The 14,202-nt window shown below is 54.6% G+C and overlaps 1 protein-coding gene and 1 pseudogene across 2 annotated transcripts in view; both read right to left on the reverse strand.

The window, feature by feature from the left end:
• Nucleotides 1–12,606, reverse strand: part of PRAG1 (PEAK1 related, kinase-activating pseudokinase 1) — a 50,011-nt gene extending 37,405 nt beyond the window's left edge. The window contains exons 1-3 of one of the 2 annotated variants that reach the window (XM_055335332.1): nt 12,455–12,606; nt 7,572–7,991; nt 3,479–5,322 (exon numbers count right to left, since the gene is read on the reverse strand). In XM_055335332.1, coding sequence (XP_055191307.1) covers nt 3,479–5,322; nt 7,572–7,904 — 2,177 coding nt within the window. In that variant the 5' untranslated portion in view covers nt 7,905–7,991; nt 12,455–12,606. Of the gene's footprint in view, nt 1–3,478; nt 5,323–7,571; nt 8,063–12,454 lie in introns of both variants that reach the window. The other variant, XM_055335331.1, reaches the window with a different exon arrangement.
• LOC129516104 (14-3-3 protein sigma-like) overlaps nt 12,324–14,202 on the reverse strand; it is a 30,311-nt pseudogene continuing 28,432 nt past the window's right edge.

Genomic DNA, 14,202 nt, shown 5'->3' on the forward strand with positions numbered 1-14,202 from the left:
AACTTCAAAAGTAAACATCTCTCACTATCTTGGGGGAAACTCTTTTCTTTTGATTAGTCTCCCCTGAGGCCAGACCTTTGGACACTAAAATCATATAAACCTGTCTTAGTTCTTATTCACCTGCCGTGCTCTAACTCCTCCTCTGAGTGCAGGCCTCTCATTCTAATTTGGGGTTTCTCTGTGAAATTCCTGTCTGCACTAATCAGAGGATTCTCCCTCAACTGACCTTGTCACTCAAAAACCATAAGTCTTTTAAAACCAGGTTTGCATCTGCAAAGAAATAAAAGGCAGAAATAAATTTGATTCTTCTGCATCTTAATTATTTCCCCAGGCACTGCCGCTCTCATTAAACTGCCTTAAGTATTGAACGTGACATTTAAACTAAGAAGTCCATGCTCGTTCCCCAATAGGTTTGAGTCTCCTAGCCAGCGGGACCTGTGAACCCTCACCTTCGAAGTCTGCTCTCATTTGGGGCACTAAATTGACCCAAAGACTTGGTGAGGTCCATCAAATCAGAGAGCCGGAACGTGCAGGTGGCTGCCTTGGCAGCAGAAGGTGCCAAGAGACCCAGACTGTGCCTCATCTGCTGGGAGCCACAGTGGGTGCACTTAAACACCTCTGAAGGGTACAAAATAGGCATTGAGAACCTCTCTCCTACATGGCATTAAAGCAAGAATTTTTTCCTAATGGCAGCTTACAGAGGGCAGTATCTCAAATGGATAGAGAAGCTACTGCCAAACATCCAAAACAAGATCACAGGAAAGTCAAGTCATTCTCAACATCTTTTAAAAAAAAAAAAAAAAAAAAAAAAAAACTCAGCCACAGTCAGTTTTTTAAAGCAGGACCACAGGCAAATCAGAAAATGATTATTTGTTCTTCCATGATAGACCAAGAAAGCAGAAGGATCTAAGCAAATATAAGTGAAAAGTAACACTGTCCTGCATGAAACCACCCCTTTCTTGAGAGTATTAAATGTATGTAATATACGCCATGAGATTCATTATTTTGGTTTGTAGGTGAGGTTGATTCTTAGGAATAGGACCCATTAACAGGTGGGCCATGCAAAGAAATTTAGTTTTGAATATCATTCAAAGACTCCAACATTCTCCATCTTGGAAAATGGACATCAGTTTGCCATAGTTATAGTGTGGTACTGGTATTGGTCCTGGATCAACTGTGGGCTGTATTCTCATTAGGAGTCCAATGTGCCATCACCCTGACCTGACAGATTTGAAGACTGTGGGTTTCTGGCATTCTCTTCAGAGGGATTCGGTAAGTACTGTGTTCCAGCATTAAAAGTCAGCTCATAGTCCCAAGCCTGCCCTCTTATCTCTTCATGAGGGAGATGTGATGATGCAAGAGATGTCAGTAATGCTTAAAAAATCTTCCTCAAATGAAAATATATATGTTTTATTTTAAGTAGTACCAGGTGCTCCTTCCTCTTTTCTGAGTTCCCTTAAGCTAATTTTATTTCCCAGATTTTTTTCCCCAAAAGTTCTGAAAATAAGAACTTTGTTTTTTGTTTTTAAGAGCTGGAACCCAGAAACTCTGAGATTCCCACCTGGTTTGAGCTTTATACAATCCAATGGTTTTATCATAACAAACTGGCCCCAAAAAATTCTGATCTCAACCCAGATGCTAATGCAAACCCTACCTGAGTCATGTTGCTGTGGTGACTGGGGTTTCTCGAAGCCCTTAACTCTTAAAGGAGAAGGGGGATAGTCTCTTCTCCAAGGAACCAGGTGGTGTTCAGGTGGCATGCCTAGGATTGGGCCAGGAGGTTCCGATAGGGTGTGGGTGTCCCCGCCAAAGCCAATAGCTCCAGGTGGCTCTTGCCTACATTACAACTAACCTCTCTACTGGATTCTGTTCATCTCATTTGACTCTTTCAACAACAGGGTGTTATAAAAGTATTGTTATTACCATCCAGTTGTAGGGAGGCTCAGTCACGGCAAGTGGCTTGCTCAAGATCACTCAGCCCACAGAGAAGACAGATATAGTATAAACTTGATTTTCTGATCAAGTTCAAAGTCTGTGCTTCCCACCAACCTACCCAGGCCTGAGGCAGCCAGATCCAATGCCCATCTTTCCTCTCATGTCCTACGCCTACTAAAGTGCCCTATGAGTTTAGGAGCAGAGCTGGCCAGTACAGCTGTGTAACCTTGGGAGGTGACTTCAGCTCCCTTCATCTCTTTGGCCATCTGTAAATTGGGGATGGTAATTCCTACCTCCTGTGGTTGTTCTGAGGATCAAATGAATTAATAGGTCTAATTCCCTTAGATCCGTGCCTGGCCCATAGAAAGCGCCATATAAATGGGAGCTATTCTTAGCTGCTGGATCCCTCATTCACTTGGGAAGTTGAAACTGTAGCCAAAAGGAGTCTGCAATCACCTGAGGATCTGGAGGATGTCTATGCCGCATGGCAGGTGTCCAATGCAATAGCAGAACAAAACAGTGGTCATGGAAAAAGCCCATGTTAAAGAGAATCACAGCCTGAGACGCCTTGATGTTCAAAGTCAAGTGTCACAGCTGCATCTCTGTGGTCAGTTCCCTGCTTCCAACATCAACCCGGAGGTGCATGAGCTGAAACAGAATCACTGGAAATGACACCACTAGAAAAAGTCTGTTTGGAAAGGCTGTCACTTAATAAAAAAAAAAAAAAAAAAACCCACACACAAAAACCCAGTAGGTTTCTCCTTTCCCTGAGAGGAAATCAGTTTTGCTCGAATAAGGGAGAATTTTTTTTTCCAGAATTTAAATTCCATGCACAATGCAATACCTTTAAAAAGGTATTTATTTTCCTTGGGCCTTTGAAAGGTCCTTTAAACTGGCAGGAGATAGCAGTGAAGCAAGGAGAAAGCTGTGAGTTTCAGCATGCTAAAACGAACCACTTTCTTCTCCCCCCTGTAAAAACCCACATCTGAAGGTTACTGACCACGTGCAGAGCCTCCTACTATTCTGTTCTTGGCTCCAGGGCCTAACTGTTTCTGGAGCACACATTTGGCAGTGCCCATGAGCCTCCCCATCTCTTTGCCTTTCCAAACTGTGCAGCACAGCCTCCTTTGGCCTTCTTTTGCGTGTTTAAATAAATGGAGAATCTGAGTGTTTCCCTGAAAAAGCCAGCTAGAGATACTTGAGAGAGCTGGGGAGGAAAAGAGGACCAGTTTATAAAAGTATGAGCACCAGGAAGGGAGGAAGGGCTTGGCAGTGCTTCTTGGAAAGATGCATTTCAAAAAGCCAATCCCAGGCAGGGCACCGCTTGTAGGGCTTGTAGGTTTGTTTGCTCAGCACAAACACCAGCAACTCAGAAGCGCATATAAAAGGCACAAGGGCCTTTGGGCAGATGCTGGTGCCCCAAGTGCAGGACTCAGAGCTTGGGCCTGAGGGCTTTCAGTAAAGGGGCACCAGCAAAGGTTTCTGGAAGAGCCCCTGGTCCTCCTGGACAAGCCCCAAGTTACAAACAGACAATCACACTCACCTCGACTTTGGAGGCGGTGGAGGAGGTGAGAACACCTCAATCCCACTTCTGTCCTTGGGGAACTCAAAGGCAAAAGAGGCCGACTTGCTCATCCCAGTCCCAACTTTGCTGCTCTGCCCAGAGGAGCCGTCGGTGGGGCGGAGCCGGTGCCAGGTGGAGGAGGTGGAGGGGTCTGTGGTGCCATTCTCTAGCTCTCTCCCCCAGCTTTGACTCAGCAACTCTTGCTCCACCTCCTCCTCTTCCTCTATCCGGCACTGACGACTCCAGGCCCCAGTCTGGTAGCGGGGCCTCCTCTGGTCCAAGGCCGAGGAGGTGGCAGCAGGCAGGTGGCACCGGACAGAGTCACTGGCAGCAACGCCGTTGGCCCGGCAGGAAGAAGCAGAGTCGGTGGGGCCCCTGGACGAAGCCTGGGGCCCAGTGCCACCAGAGGAGCTCCCCTCGCTGAGGTCAGACAGTGGGGAGGCCGACGGTGACACTGGGGACCCTCCGGGGCTACTCTTGGACAGCTTGGGCGGAATGGCAGGCTTCCCCCTGGGGCTGTTCTCACTCACGTCGGGGCGGTGGCTTTCTCTGGAGCTCAGCGCCTGCCCGGCCGAGGCCTCCTCTTCGCCTGCCTCAGAGTCCTGGCTCACAGGCCTGCGTGGCCACTGTACCCCCACCGCAGAGTCGGGGCTGCTCAGGTAGATTGTCCGGTGGTCCTCCTCTGGATGGGCTGCCATGACTGTGATGGTGGCTGCCACCTGGGGAGCCATATCTGGGCCTTCCCTGTCCCGGCCCCAGCCAGACGCTGCTTTCTGAGCCCAGGTGGTAGCTGTCCGTACCTGGCCCTGACCTTGGCCCTGGCCCCGAGCAGCCGCTGCCTGTTCTGCTGTGGCCTGTGGCTTGGAAGGTGCTGGAACCACCTTCTTCCTCTTGGTGCTCTCGGCATAGATGGGTTCAGGCTGTGCAGCCTCGCTGGGGTGGGCTGCAGGCTGGGGCTCCCCAGGCAGTCCGAGGCACCTGCTGGAGGTCACCGTGTGGCAGCCAGAGTCCTGCTGCTTCCCTGGCACAGGCTCCTTCATGAGGGAGCAGTAATCGCTGTCGAGATGGGGGGCGAAGGGGCTGCTGGCCCCGCTGCTGGCACTCCCACAGGAGAGGCCGTCCGAGGAACTGGCAGCCTCGGAGGTAAGGGACAGCTTCTTGGGGCCCAGGCGGGGAGGCTTCTCTGCTGGGCCCTGGCTGCAGCACTCCCTGGGGAAGCTCAAGCCCCGCGTCTCCTCATCGGGGGGCCCCGCACACAGTCCCTGCTCCCAGCACAGCGGCGGGCAGTCCCCTCTGCCGGGCCCGCACCCGGAGCCCTCAGCCTGCGAGGTGTCCGCCGCCATGGGGCTCCCGGGGCAACAATCCAGGATGGAGCAATATTCTCCCCCTTCGCTGTCCCCTGAGGGTGAGCACCGCTGATCGCTGTCGTCCTCCGAGGGCAGGGACTCCCGCAGGGGCTGCGCCGCCGGGCAGGGCCCAGGGCCCTTGTGGCAGCCGGATGTCATCCCAGCAAAGGCAGCCACTTTCTGGCGGAAGCTCTCCTGGGTGGAGGTCAGCTCTTGGTAGGAAAACATGGGTTTATCTTCTCGCCCGACCTTCTCACTGGAGAAGCTCACGGGGTGGAAGGCCGTGCTCCGCTCGCCTCGGGCCTCCAGGCTGTGCAGGCCGAGCATGGCATAGGCGGGGGGGCCGCGGGAGCGGGCATCGCTGGAGGCGGCGGGCCCGGGAGCCTTCTGGACGCCGCGGAAGCTGCCCAGGTAAACTATCGGCACGTCGTCCTGCTTCGGGAGGGGCAGCTTGCCGGGGGCTCGTCTCCAGATGACCTACACAGCCCCAAGGTGAAAAGACTTACATTAGACCTTGTCAGAGAAAAAAGGAAGAGAGAAAAAGTGAGAGGGAAGAGCCATGACATTGTAAACGGTCTTCTGTGCTGCCGCGAGGAAGCTCTGCAGCACGCCTACCTTCTGATCTCCCCACAGACTCTCTTCATTCTGGGGCACCCCTGCAGCCAGTGGGCTTCCCAGACACTGAGCTGCGCTTCCCACCCGGGGGCTGTGATTCTTTTGGCTTGAATCTGAGAGGTGGGGGCAGGGGGAAACAGAACTCTATAAAAGAACGTTCGGCATCTCCCTCAAAATTGCCCGATGAGCCGATTTTCCTAAGAGCTTTGAAAACGGAGTTTTGAGTGTGGTTGGAGTTTTGTTTTACGTTTGTTAGTTTTTGGACAACTGAGTCGCAGTACAGTCCTAAAGAAACCAAAGTCACGGGGCTTTTTAAGACAGCTTGGGTGGGTGGTGGGGTGGGAGAGTGAGGGGTGGTTTCTGAGCTGGGTCTCAGCTCCCTTGTTGGTCTCTGGGCCAAGCCAAAGAGCTACTCCCCCTCCCAGTTACAGCCAGTGACCTCAGCCTGAGCCTGCATAAGTGGCTGGACTAGTTGAGCCATGAGACAAAGAGGTGGATTGGCCATGGGGCGCCTGGGTAGCTGGCTCAGTCGGTTAAGCATCTGACTCTTGATTTCAGCTCAGGTCATGATCTCAGGATCCTAAGCCCGCATCAGGATCCATGCTGAGCACTGAGTCTGCTTGAGATTCTCTCCCTCTCCCTCTCCCTCTGCCCCTCCCCTCATTGTGCATGTGTGGGCACTTGCTATCTCTCAAAGAAAGAAATCTTAAAAAAAAAAAAAAAAAAGATGTGGACTGGTCCTTCCTATCCCTAAAGTCATAGTCCCCTTGTCCTTCCTTTCTCAAGTCTTCCCCTACCCCAAAACTTTTAGAAGCAGCCTCGAAGTAGGGCATCTGCTTCCTGTCAAAGATGACTCCAAACTGAAGGAGTCCCTGGCTTATGTCTGTGAAGACTAACAGTAGTGAACGCAGCCTAGTGAATGGGTGTAACCAGCTGGTGACAAACAGAGCAGTTCTGAAGGGACATGGAACTAAGTGCAACCACAGGAAATGCCTCTCTCCACTTAAGCCTCCTCCAATTTAAAACTGACCTCTGATTTCACATACGCTCAAACACCCTTCCTGATCCACACAGCATGACGGTTTAGGAAAACCAGAATAGACAAAAAGGTCAAACAAGTCCCAAGCAGTTCTTGGATGTCCTAGACTTACAGCTTCCTAGACCCTTCTAGAGGGAGCAGGCTCTACGTGCCCTCTAAGTAATCATACCTTTGGAAGGGTGACCTGTGGGATGAGCAGAATGGTCTAATCTCTAAGAGATATAATTGTCTCTAGTGATCCCAGGTCAAAGCTGCTAAAATCCAACTGGAAATATGAACCCTGGCTGGGAACTGGATATGGAGGAGTTACTGCTAACATTTTAAGTGTGATCATGGTCTTGTGGTTACATGTCTTAGGAAGACTTTATTTTTTTAAAGATGTGCACAAATGATGTGATGTCTGGGGTCCGCTTTAAAATCACAGGGAGGGGGGACGCCTGGGTGACTCAGCAGCTGAGTGCCTGCCTTCGGCCCAGGGCATGATCCTGGAGTCCTGAGATCGAGTCCCACATCGGGCTCCCTGCATGGAGCCTGTTTCTCCCTCTGCCTATGTCTCTGTCCCTCTGTGTGTGTGTGTGTCTCTCATGGATAAATAAATAAAATCTTTAAAAAAAAATAAAATCACAGTGAGGGGAAGGTGGGGCTGGGGGCAGAGAGGAAGCAAGACCAGGTCATGAGTTGATTGGTTGACCCTCATAGTAGAAGGCAGTGGATGCAGGTCATTTGTTAAGCAATCGCTGCTACTGCTGTATGTATTCTAAATTATCAATGAAAAAAGCTTTAAAAACTTGTTTTTTTTTTAAAGCTACATTTTTGTGTACCTCTGCATAAATAATTAATGCACTCTCCAGTTACACTTGAGGGACTGGTGATGGGTCTTAGCCTGAAGGGACAGATGGAAAGGAGGGCAGATATGAAAGGAGGGCAAGAGTCAAAAAGGCGCGGTGGTGGGGCCCGCTGACGGGAGCCCAGTGGGAGTCCTGCCCTAACAGCCCTCCCTGGCTGCCCGCCAGCCCTCAAACGCTACAAGAGCAGCCCCTGTACCAGTGCCACAGGGGTTAGTCAGCCTCACCTGCGAGACGTCGGCGGTGCTCAGGTTCGCCTCTGTCCACACATCAGAGGCATCCGAGCTCATCATGGTGGGCTTCACTGCGATCGTGGGCTTGGAGTAGGGCGAGCTGTTCACCCCTTCATCGTCCGGGCGGCAGTTCTCGGGCCTGGGGGGCAGGCGAGGCGGAGGGGGCGGGTTGCCTGCTCTGGGCTGGGGATGGCCGGCCGCCAGCTGGTGGTCACTCCTCAGGCAGAAGCAGTTCTTGCAGGACCCAGGCTTCCAGATGTGCTCCACAAAGTCGCTGCACGTGGACATTTTGGGGCTCTCGGGGTTCAGTCGGAGGGCCTGGTGCATCTTGAGGCGACAGTGTGCTGGTTCATCTTGCACTCAGCTCTCGGCCGTGGTCGTGGGGGAGGCAGATGTGGGTCACAGAGCAGCTGCCTGGAACAGCAGAATACTGACCTGATCAGAGATCCCCCGGACCCGAGGCTGGCTGCATCACCAGCTAGAGTCTAATCATTTTAATGGGGAGTAGAACCAGGGTGGGGGGGGGAGGGGGAGAAGGAGAAAAAAAGGTAAAGGTTAGCATATTCGATGTATTCTGAGGCCTTCACCTATTTGTCATAGGGCTCTTAGTCACTCTCGGGTGGTGGTGGGGCCTTATCAGAACCTATAAAAAACTAAACACAACTCTATTACATTGCAGGCCCGAGGGCTGAGGTTTGGGGGCTGTGACAGGAAGAAATCACACAGGGTTTTAGATGAGAAACGTGCACAGGGTTTTAGATGAGGATCCATGGTACTGCAGAGTGGTGCACCAAATAAAAACGATGGCTTCCGGAGGCTAAGCCACGACTTTTCACCAAGGGCTGTGTGAGCGGGCAGGGAGGCCTGGACCCTGAAACCAGCACTGGAATCCATACTTCTGGCCAGGTGGCCACTCAATGGATGAGAAAGGGGAGAGGTGTGGTGCGGGCCTGCCCCCAGGGGATCTGTGTCAGGAGGTCTGGCATCTTGGGAATCTGCCCTCCTCCTCTTACTTAATGTACGTTATTTAGCCCAGCGCTCAGTGAAGTCAACAGAGCTGGGGCTGCAGGCCAAGGGGGAAAACAGAAAGAGAAATGCCTGATTACCACAGCCCTGTGATCTATAGCAGAGGGAAGAGATTATCACACAATTATTTTTTCCCTACAATAGCCCTGGGGGTAAGGCAGTCTGCTTGTTGCAAGAGTTGTCTCTGACAGTCCAACCAGGAGCAGAGTTTGCTCAAAGAAACTAATAAATCCACCTGTTGGAGATGAGCTCAAAGGGTTGCAGGTATTAACCAATTAGCCTGAGTAACACCCCAGCAGCTGGCCATTATCCCCATTTTACAGATGGAGAAACAGTGGCAATGACATAAACGAAGACTTGTGCACAGACCAGGGAGTTTGCTGGTGCTGGAAGGCGAGGCCAACTGTGCTGGCAGCCTCGACTCCTCACGTCATCATCCGTTATGCAGAGTGGCTGGCCATCACCTGTTTGCTGCTCAGTGTTCTTTCCTCATTTAAGTGAACCGACCTCCCCATAAGGAAACTGCTCTTGAGAAAATCATCTTTACAAACCTCAGACGATCAGATTCTCATCAAAAAGGGAATTCTGCCCTGGGGCTTGCTGTCCACTTTCCTCTAGCAAGAACTTGCTCTGAGGCTGATGCTGTCTAAACACTCAACCGGGCTAAGCAGGTGGAATGAGCCAGGAGCCCATTCCAGCATCTTCGTGGGGAGTGCTCTCTTTCCAGTGTCACAGAGACAGAGGTGCTTGTTCACGGAGCACCAGGAATAAATTTGTCTCCTTTCCCTCCAAAGTTCGCCAGGAAGCCACTGCATGGTGAAGCTAACCGAGCACTCTGAAATCAAGTCAAGTGTTTGCCTTCGGTAGCCATCGGTAGGATCTTATGCATCCCTGCCCTTAAGAGGACTGTGGGTTGGGTTCTTCTTCTCCCTGAAACACACCCAAGTAGTAGGTTCATGGCTCACCGAGTTCCCCAGAAGAGGTCACTAAGCCTCAACAAGCAGAGGAGGAGAGCATGGATTTTTCTTCCTTCCCACAGCCTTGAGCCACAGACAGCTTGAGGCTCTGCAGCTAAATTTTGGAAGGGGGGTGGGGGGAATGGAGGAAGGTCACTGGTATTCAGAGAGCAAGTGTCCACATCCCTGCCCCAAGGTAGGGAGTTGGCCCTTCCTCAGAATGCTGTTGGCTTCCTGACCACAGGGAAAGAGAGGCTCCCCTTTACTGCAGGCAAAGGCTCTGGAGCCCCCTTGATGGGATGGGGAAAGAAAGCTTAAAACCCCCATACTGTGTGGGCCTTTCAGGTTCCTGCATCTCCTTATAAGGCTGAGCTATCTGTAGGGCTGGGTGTCCAACCACTTCCTCAAGGCTACCACAGATTCACAAAGAAGCAGTCTGGGGTGGCCACAGTTCATTTCCTCCCCAGCCGACACGGAGAGCGCAAACTTGTCATATTTGCTTGCTGCCAGAGGTCCCCATCCTTTGTCGCACGTGGCCCACAACAGTCCTGGGACTTTTGAGTGGGCTCCGGGTTACAGAGCTGTGGGAAGCTTCCCTGCAGAACCCTCACCAGCTTGTGTACACTCTCAGCGCTCCTGTGCCCAGCTCTGAAATTCTCTGACGTGGGCGCAACTCTCAGTACAACTGACTGCTCAGAGGTGCAAAGGTTTTTGGGGGAAGTCTTTGAATAAGACAACAGAATGAAGCGCTAGCCTTCCACCATCATTGACTCACTGCATCCTGTTAAAACTGGTTTCTCAGTCACAGCAAACAGAATTTGCCATCATGTCAAGCCAGAAAAGATTCATTTCCAGTTCTGTCTAGAGAGCTCTAGGCCTGGAATTATCTCCTATTTGTTTTCAGTGAAAGATGGTGAAAAACTCAAGTGGCGCTCACAGAGAGCAGCGCCGGCGCTTCGCCTACCAGTGCCAACTCTCCACAGCCTGGGAATGGTACCTTCCTGCCCACATTCCTTACCTCGGAGGGGAGGCAGCCCTCAGATTTATGCAAATTCCCCCATTTCAGTGGGAGGCAGCAGGGTAAGATTAGACAAAGATCCTGGCATTCTTTATGATCCAAGTCCTGATAAAATATCTTTGCCTCTGCAAACTTCTGCACTAGATTTGTGGCCACAATTTGCAAGACTGGAGTTGTCAGACACACTCCCATCCCATTTCCAAAAACAATCTGAAGACTGGTGGCCAGGTCCGTAAAATTAAATCTTTTTGGCTCAAGATTCCCCCTCACACTTGCGTCAAAGGTTGTTCATGCCTTGCCCAGAAGTGACCGAATTCCAGAAAATACTCATCCAATAAATATACATGCATATTAATTTAATTGTTTTATATGTAAATATACATCATACACACAATATGTAATACAGAAATTAATACATATAAAAATTAAAGTAATGCAACACTGGAAAAGAAAAGTACGTATGGGAAGTGTCTGGATTTCAATACTCCAGTGGCAGGGGTTGCCCAGGAGAAAGAACAAAGTGACAGCCTTAACACACCTCCCCAGCACTCTCCTCCTCCTCACACACACAGACGAGGTCATGATATTCGCCCAACTTTTCATTTTTCCCTTCTCCAATGCTGTGCAATCCAATCTCAGCGGTAGGAATGTGTTTCCAAGGGTGAGACCTACTACAGTCTAAATGTGTTTTTTTTTTTTTTTTTTTTTATGATAGGCACACAGTGAGAGAGAGAGAGAGAGGGAGGCAGAGACACAGGCAGAGGGAGAAGCAGGCTCCATGCACCGGGAGCCCGACGTGGGACCCGATCCCGGGTCTCCAGGATCGCGCCCCGGGCCAAAGGCAGGCGCCAAACCGCTGCGCCACCCAGGGATCCCGACCTACTACAGTCTAAAGGAGCAAGGAGGGTAGCAAGGGAGCCGAGTTCCACGGGATCCCACGATAGCAAAGCAGCGGCAGAGTTTCCCAGGGCTTCCTGTCAAATCTCCCTCTCCAAAAAGGGAAAAGCTTGCTACCATAGCCCAGGCCAGGGATCCAGGGGGTCCGTGCAACCCGGCTCTGCCCTGATCCCATTGCAAAACTCCCGGCCCCTAAGTGCTTAGGGCTCTCCCATCCAGCTCTGCAAAGCCATGCCCTCCGCGGCTGAGATCTACCTGGGAAAAATAAGCGCAGTCAGCGGGCCCTGCCTCCTGCCTCCATTCCCATTTACAGGACCTGAGCGAGCGTGGAGAGAGGTGCAGGGGCTCTATTTTCCCAGCGTGTGTGTGCGTGTGCGTGTGTGTCCGGCTGGGGACACAAGCGGCACCGGCAGAGGCGAAGAACGTGTCTGTCCCCAGCACGCCGTCCAGGGGCTCAGCCCGGGCCCGGAGGCCGGCCTCTCGGCGGGGCAGCCCAGGGGCGCCCACCGCACCCGGGACCCGGGTCCGAGCAGCCCGGGCGCCCCGCCGCCTGCCCCGCGGCTCCCGACACTCCTCCCGCCGCCGCGGCGGCGCCTTCCCCGTGAGCGACTCGCGGGGCGCTTCAGTCTCGCGCCCCAGACGCAGAGCCGGACCCACGGGACCGGCTGACCCCGCGGCTCTCCCTCCCCGGACGCGAGGCGTAAAGTTTCCCGGTTCCACAAGGCGCGACCCCGAGTGAATCGAAAGCACCCCCGGCGCCCCGGGCTCCGCGGCTGAGCGCCTCCACCCCCGAGCCCGCCCCGGGGCGCACGCGGTCCGGACGCTCCACCCTCCGCGGGCCGGCGCCTGTCACCCCGGGGGCGCCGCCAGGGGGTCGCCCTCCCCGCGCCCGCCGCGCTCGCCTCGCCCGGGGCTCCCCTCTGCGGCCACGTCTGCCAGACAAAAAGAAGCGGGGTCTGGCGGCAGCGTGGCGGGCTCACCTCGGGGCCGCGCTCCCCCGGCCTCGCCGTCGGTCGCCGAGCCGCCAGCCGCCCCGCCGGGCGCCTCGGAGCATTGTCTGCAGGGGGAGGGAGCGCGCGCGGTGCGTGCCCGGCCGCGGGCGGGTGTCCTCTGCCGGGCCCCGAGGCCGGGAGGCCGGCCGGCAGCTGCGAGCGCGGCTCCGCCCCCTCCGCCTCCGGTTACGCCGCCCGCCCCGCGCCCGCCCCGCGCCCGCCCCGCGCCCGCCGCACCTCCGCAGCGCCCGCCGCCGCCGCCCCGCGCCCGCCCCCGCCCCCGCCCCGGCCCGCGCGCCCCCGGCTCCCGCCGCCCCGCCCCGCCCCCGGCCCCGCTCCGGCCGCCAGGCCCCGCCCCCGGCCGCCAGGCCCCTCCCCCCGCCCCGCCCCGCCCCCGCCGGGGTCCGCGCGGGCCGCCCTCCGGCTCCCACCCGGTCCCGAGGGCCGTGACAGGGGTCCTGCCTCCCTTAGCGGGAACCCGCAAGCGGTCCCGGGACGGAGCCTCCGGCAGAGTCCTGAAGCCCCGGGAACTTTACTTTTCTGTTTGTGGAATGAAGGGCGGGACGGGAGGGAGCAGCAATTCAGGGCTCCGTCCGCCGGCCGGGATCACAGACACCTGTGTCGGCAGTGTCCGGGCTCCACCGAGATACCCCGAACTCGACCTAGGTCCCGGGGCTAAAGGAATCTTGTAGCAGGGGGACAGCCTACCGCGGACCCAGCCCCCTCCCCCTGGGACGGTCCGCGCGCACCCTGACCGGGGCGTCTCCCCGGGGTCACCGCCTGCAGCCTGCCTGGGTGGCGGCGATGCGGCGACACGCAATAGGAAGAAGAGCCCAGGAAGACACCCGGGGCCCCTCTCTCGGCCCCTCCGGCTCCCCGGGGAGGTAGTGTATTGTAACCCCAACGAGGTGCTCTGGCCTTCATGCTCAGGGATGAGCCTGCGGGCCTCCAGCCCCCTAGACCAGGAACGCTGGGGCCCCCCTGGGGCCCCCCTGGAGATTCTTGTGCTTTCCCTGAGACCCGGCAGTGAGCGCTGAACTGAGAGGGCGAGGAGGCAGGTGGAGGGGAGACAGGGAGAAGACCTGCTTTTGAGGTTTGGCGTGGGTGGGAGAAAAGGAGGAAGGTAAAGAGATAGAAGGAACGCTTCCTCATGCCCCAATGTCCGGATTTCTCCTTAGTATAATCGAATTGAGGGGAGACAGTATAGAGGGATGGAAGGGGAACTAATGTCGGTTAAGTACCTAGGCTGCACCAAGCCACCCCATGAGAGGGAAGGCATCCCCATTTGATAGGGAAGAAGAAACCTGACGCTCGGGGGACCCCATAATTTGCCGGGGCCCATGGCGCCACAGCGCTAGTGCTGGGATGGGAAGCCACAGCTGCGCGGCGCCACTGAGGGACAGTTCCACCTCTGCGTGTGCCCTCTCCACCTAGAGGCAGTCCGGCCCTATTTTTCTTTCTTCTCAATGTGAGAGGAAACCACGTGAACAAATATGGAAGAAAAACTCTGGTCAGCCTCCCTGAGCGTCAAAACCAAAGTGGCAGGCCCTTCTTTACTAAGACCCAGCAGGGAGGGGGATGCTGATGAGCAGATAGGTATGAAGTGGTCGGCGCTGGAGAAAGACAAAAATGACATAAGAACGTGCATGCGATTCAGTCACAGTGGGAGATGGCCTACAGTGGGAGATGGCCTGGGGTTCGAGAAGTTCCTGGTTCCCATGACTCGGGCTAGATGT

The sequence above is a fragment of the Nyctereutes procyonoides genome, unplaced genomic scaffold, assembly GCF_905146905.1.
Source record: "Nyctereutes procyonoides isolate TBG_1078 unplaced genomic scaffold, NYPRO_anot_genome, whole genome shotgun sequence".
NCBI lineage: Eukaryota > Metazoa > Chordata > Mammalia > Carnivora > Canidae > Nyctereutes > Nyctereutes procyonoides.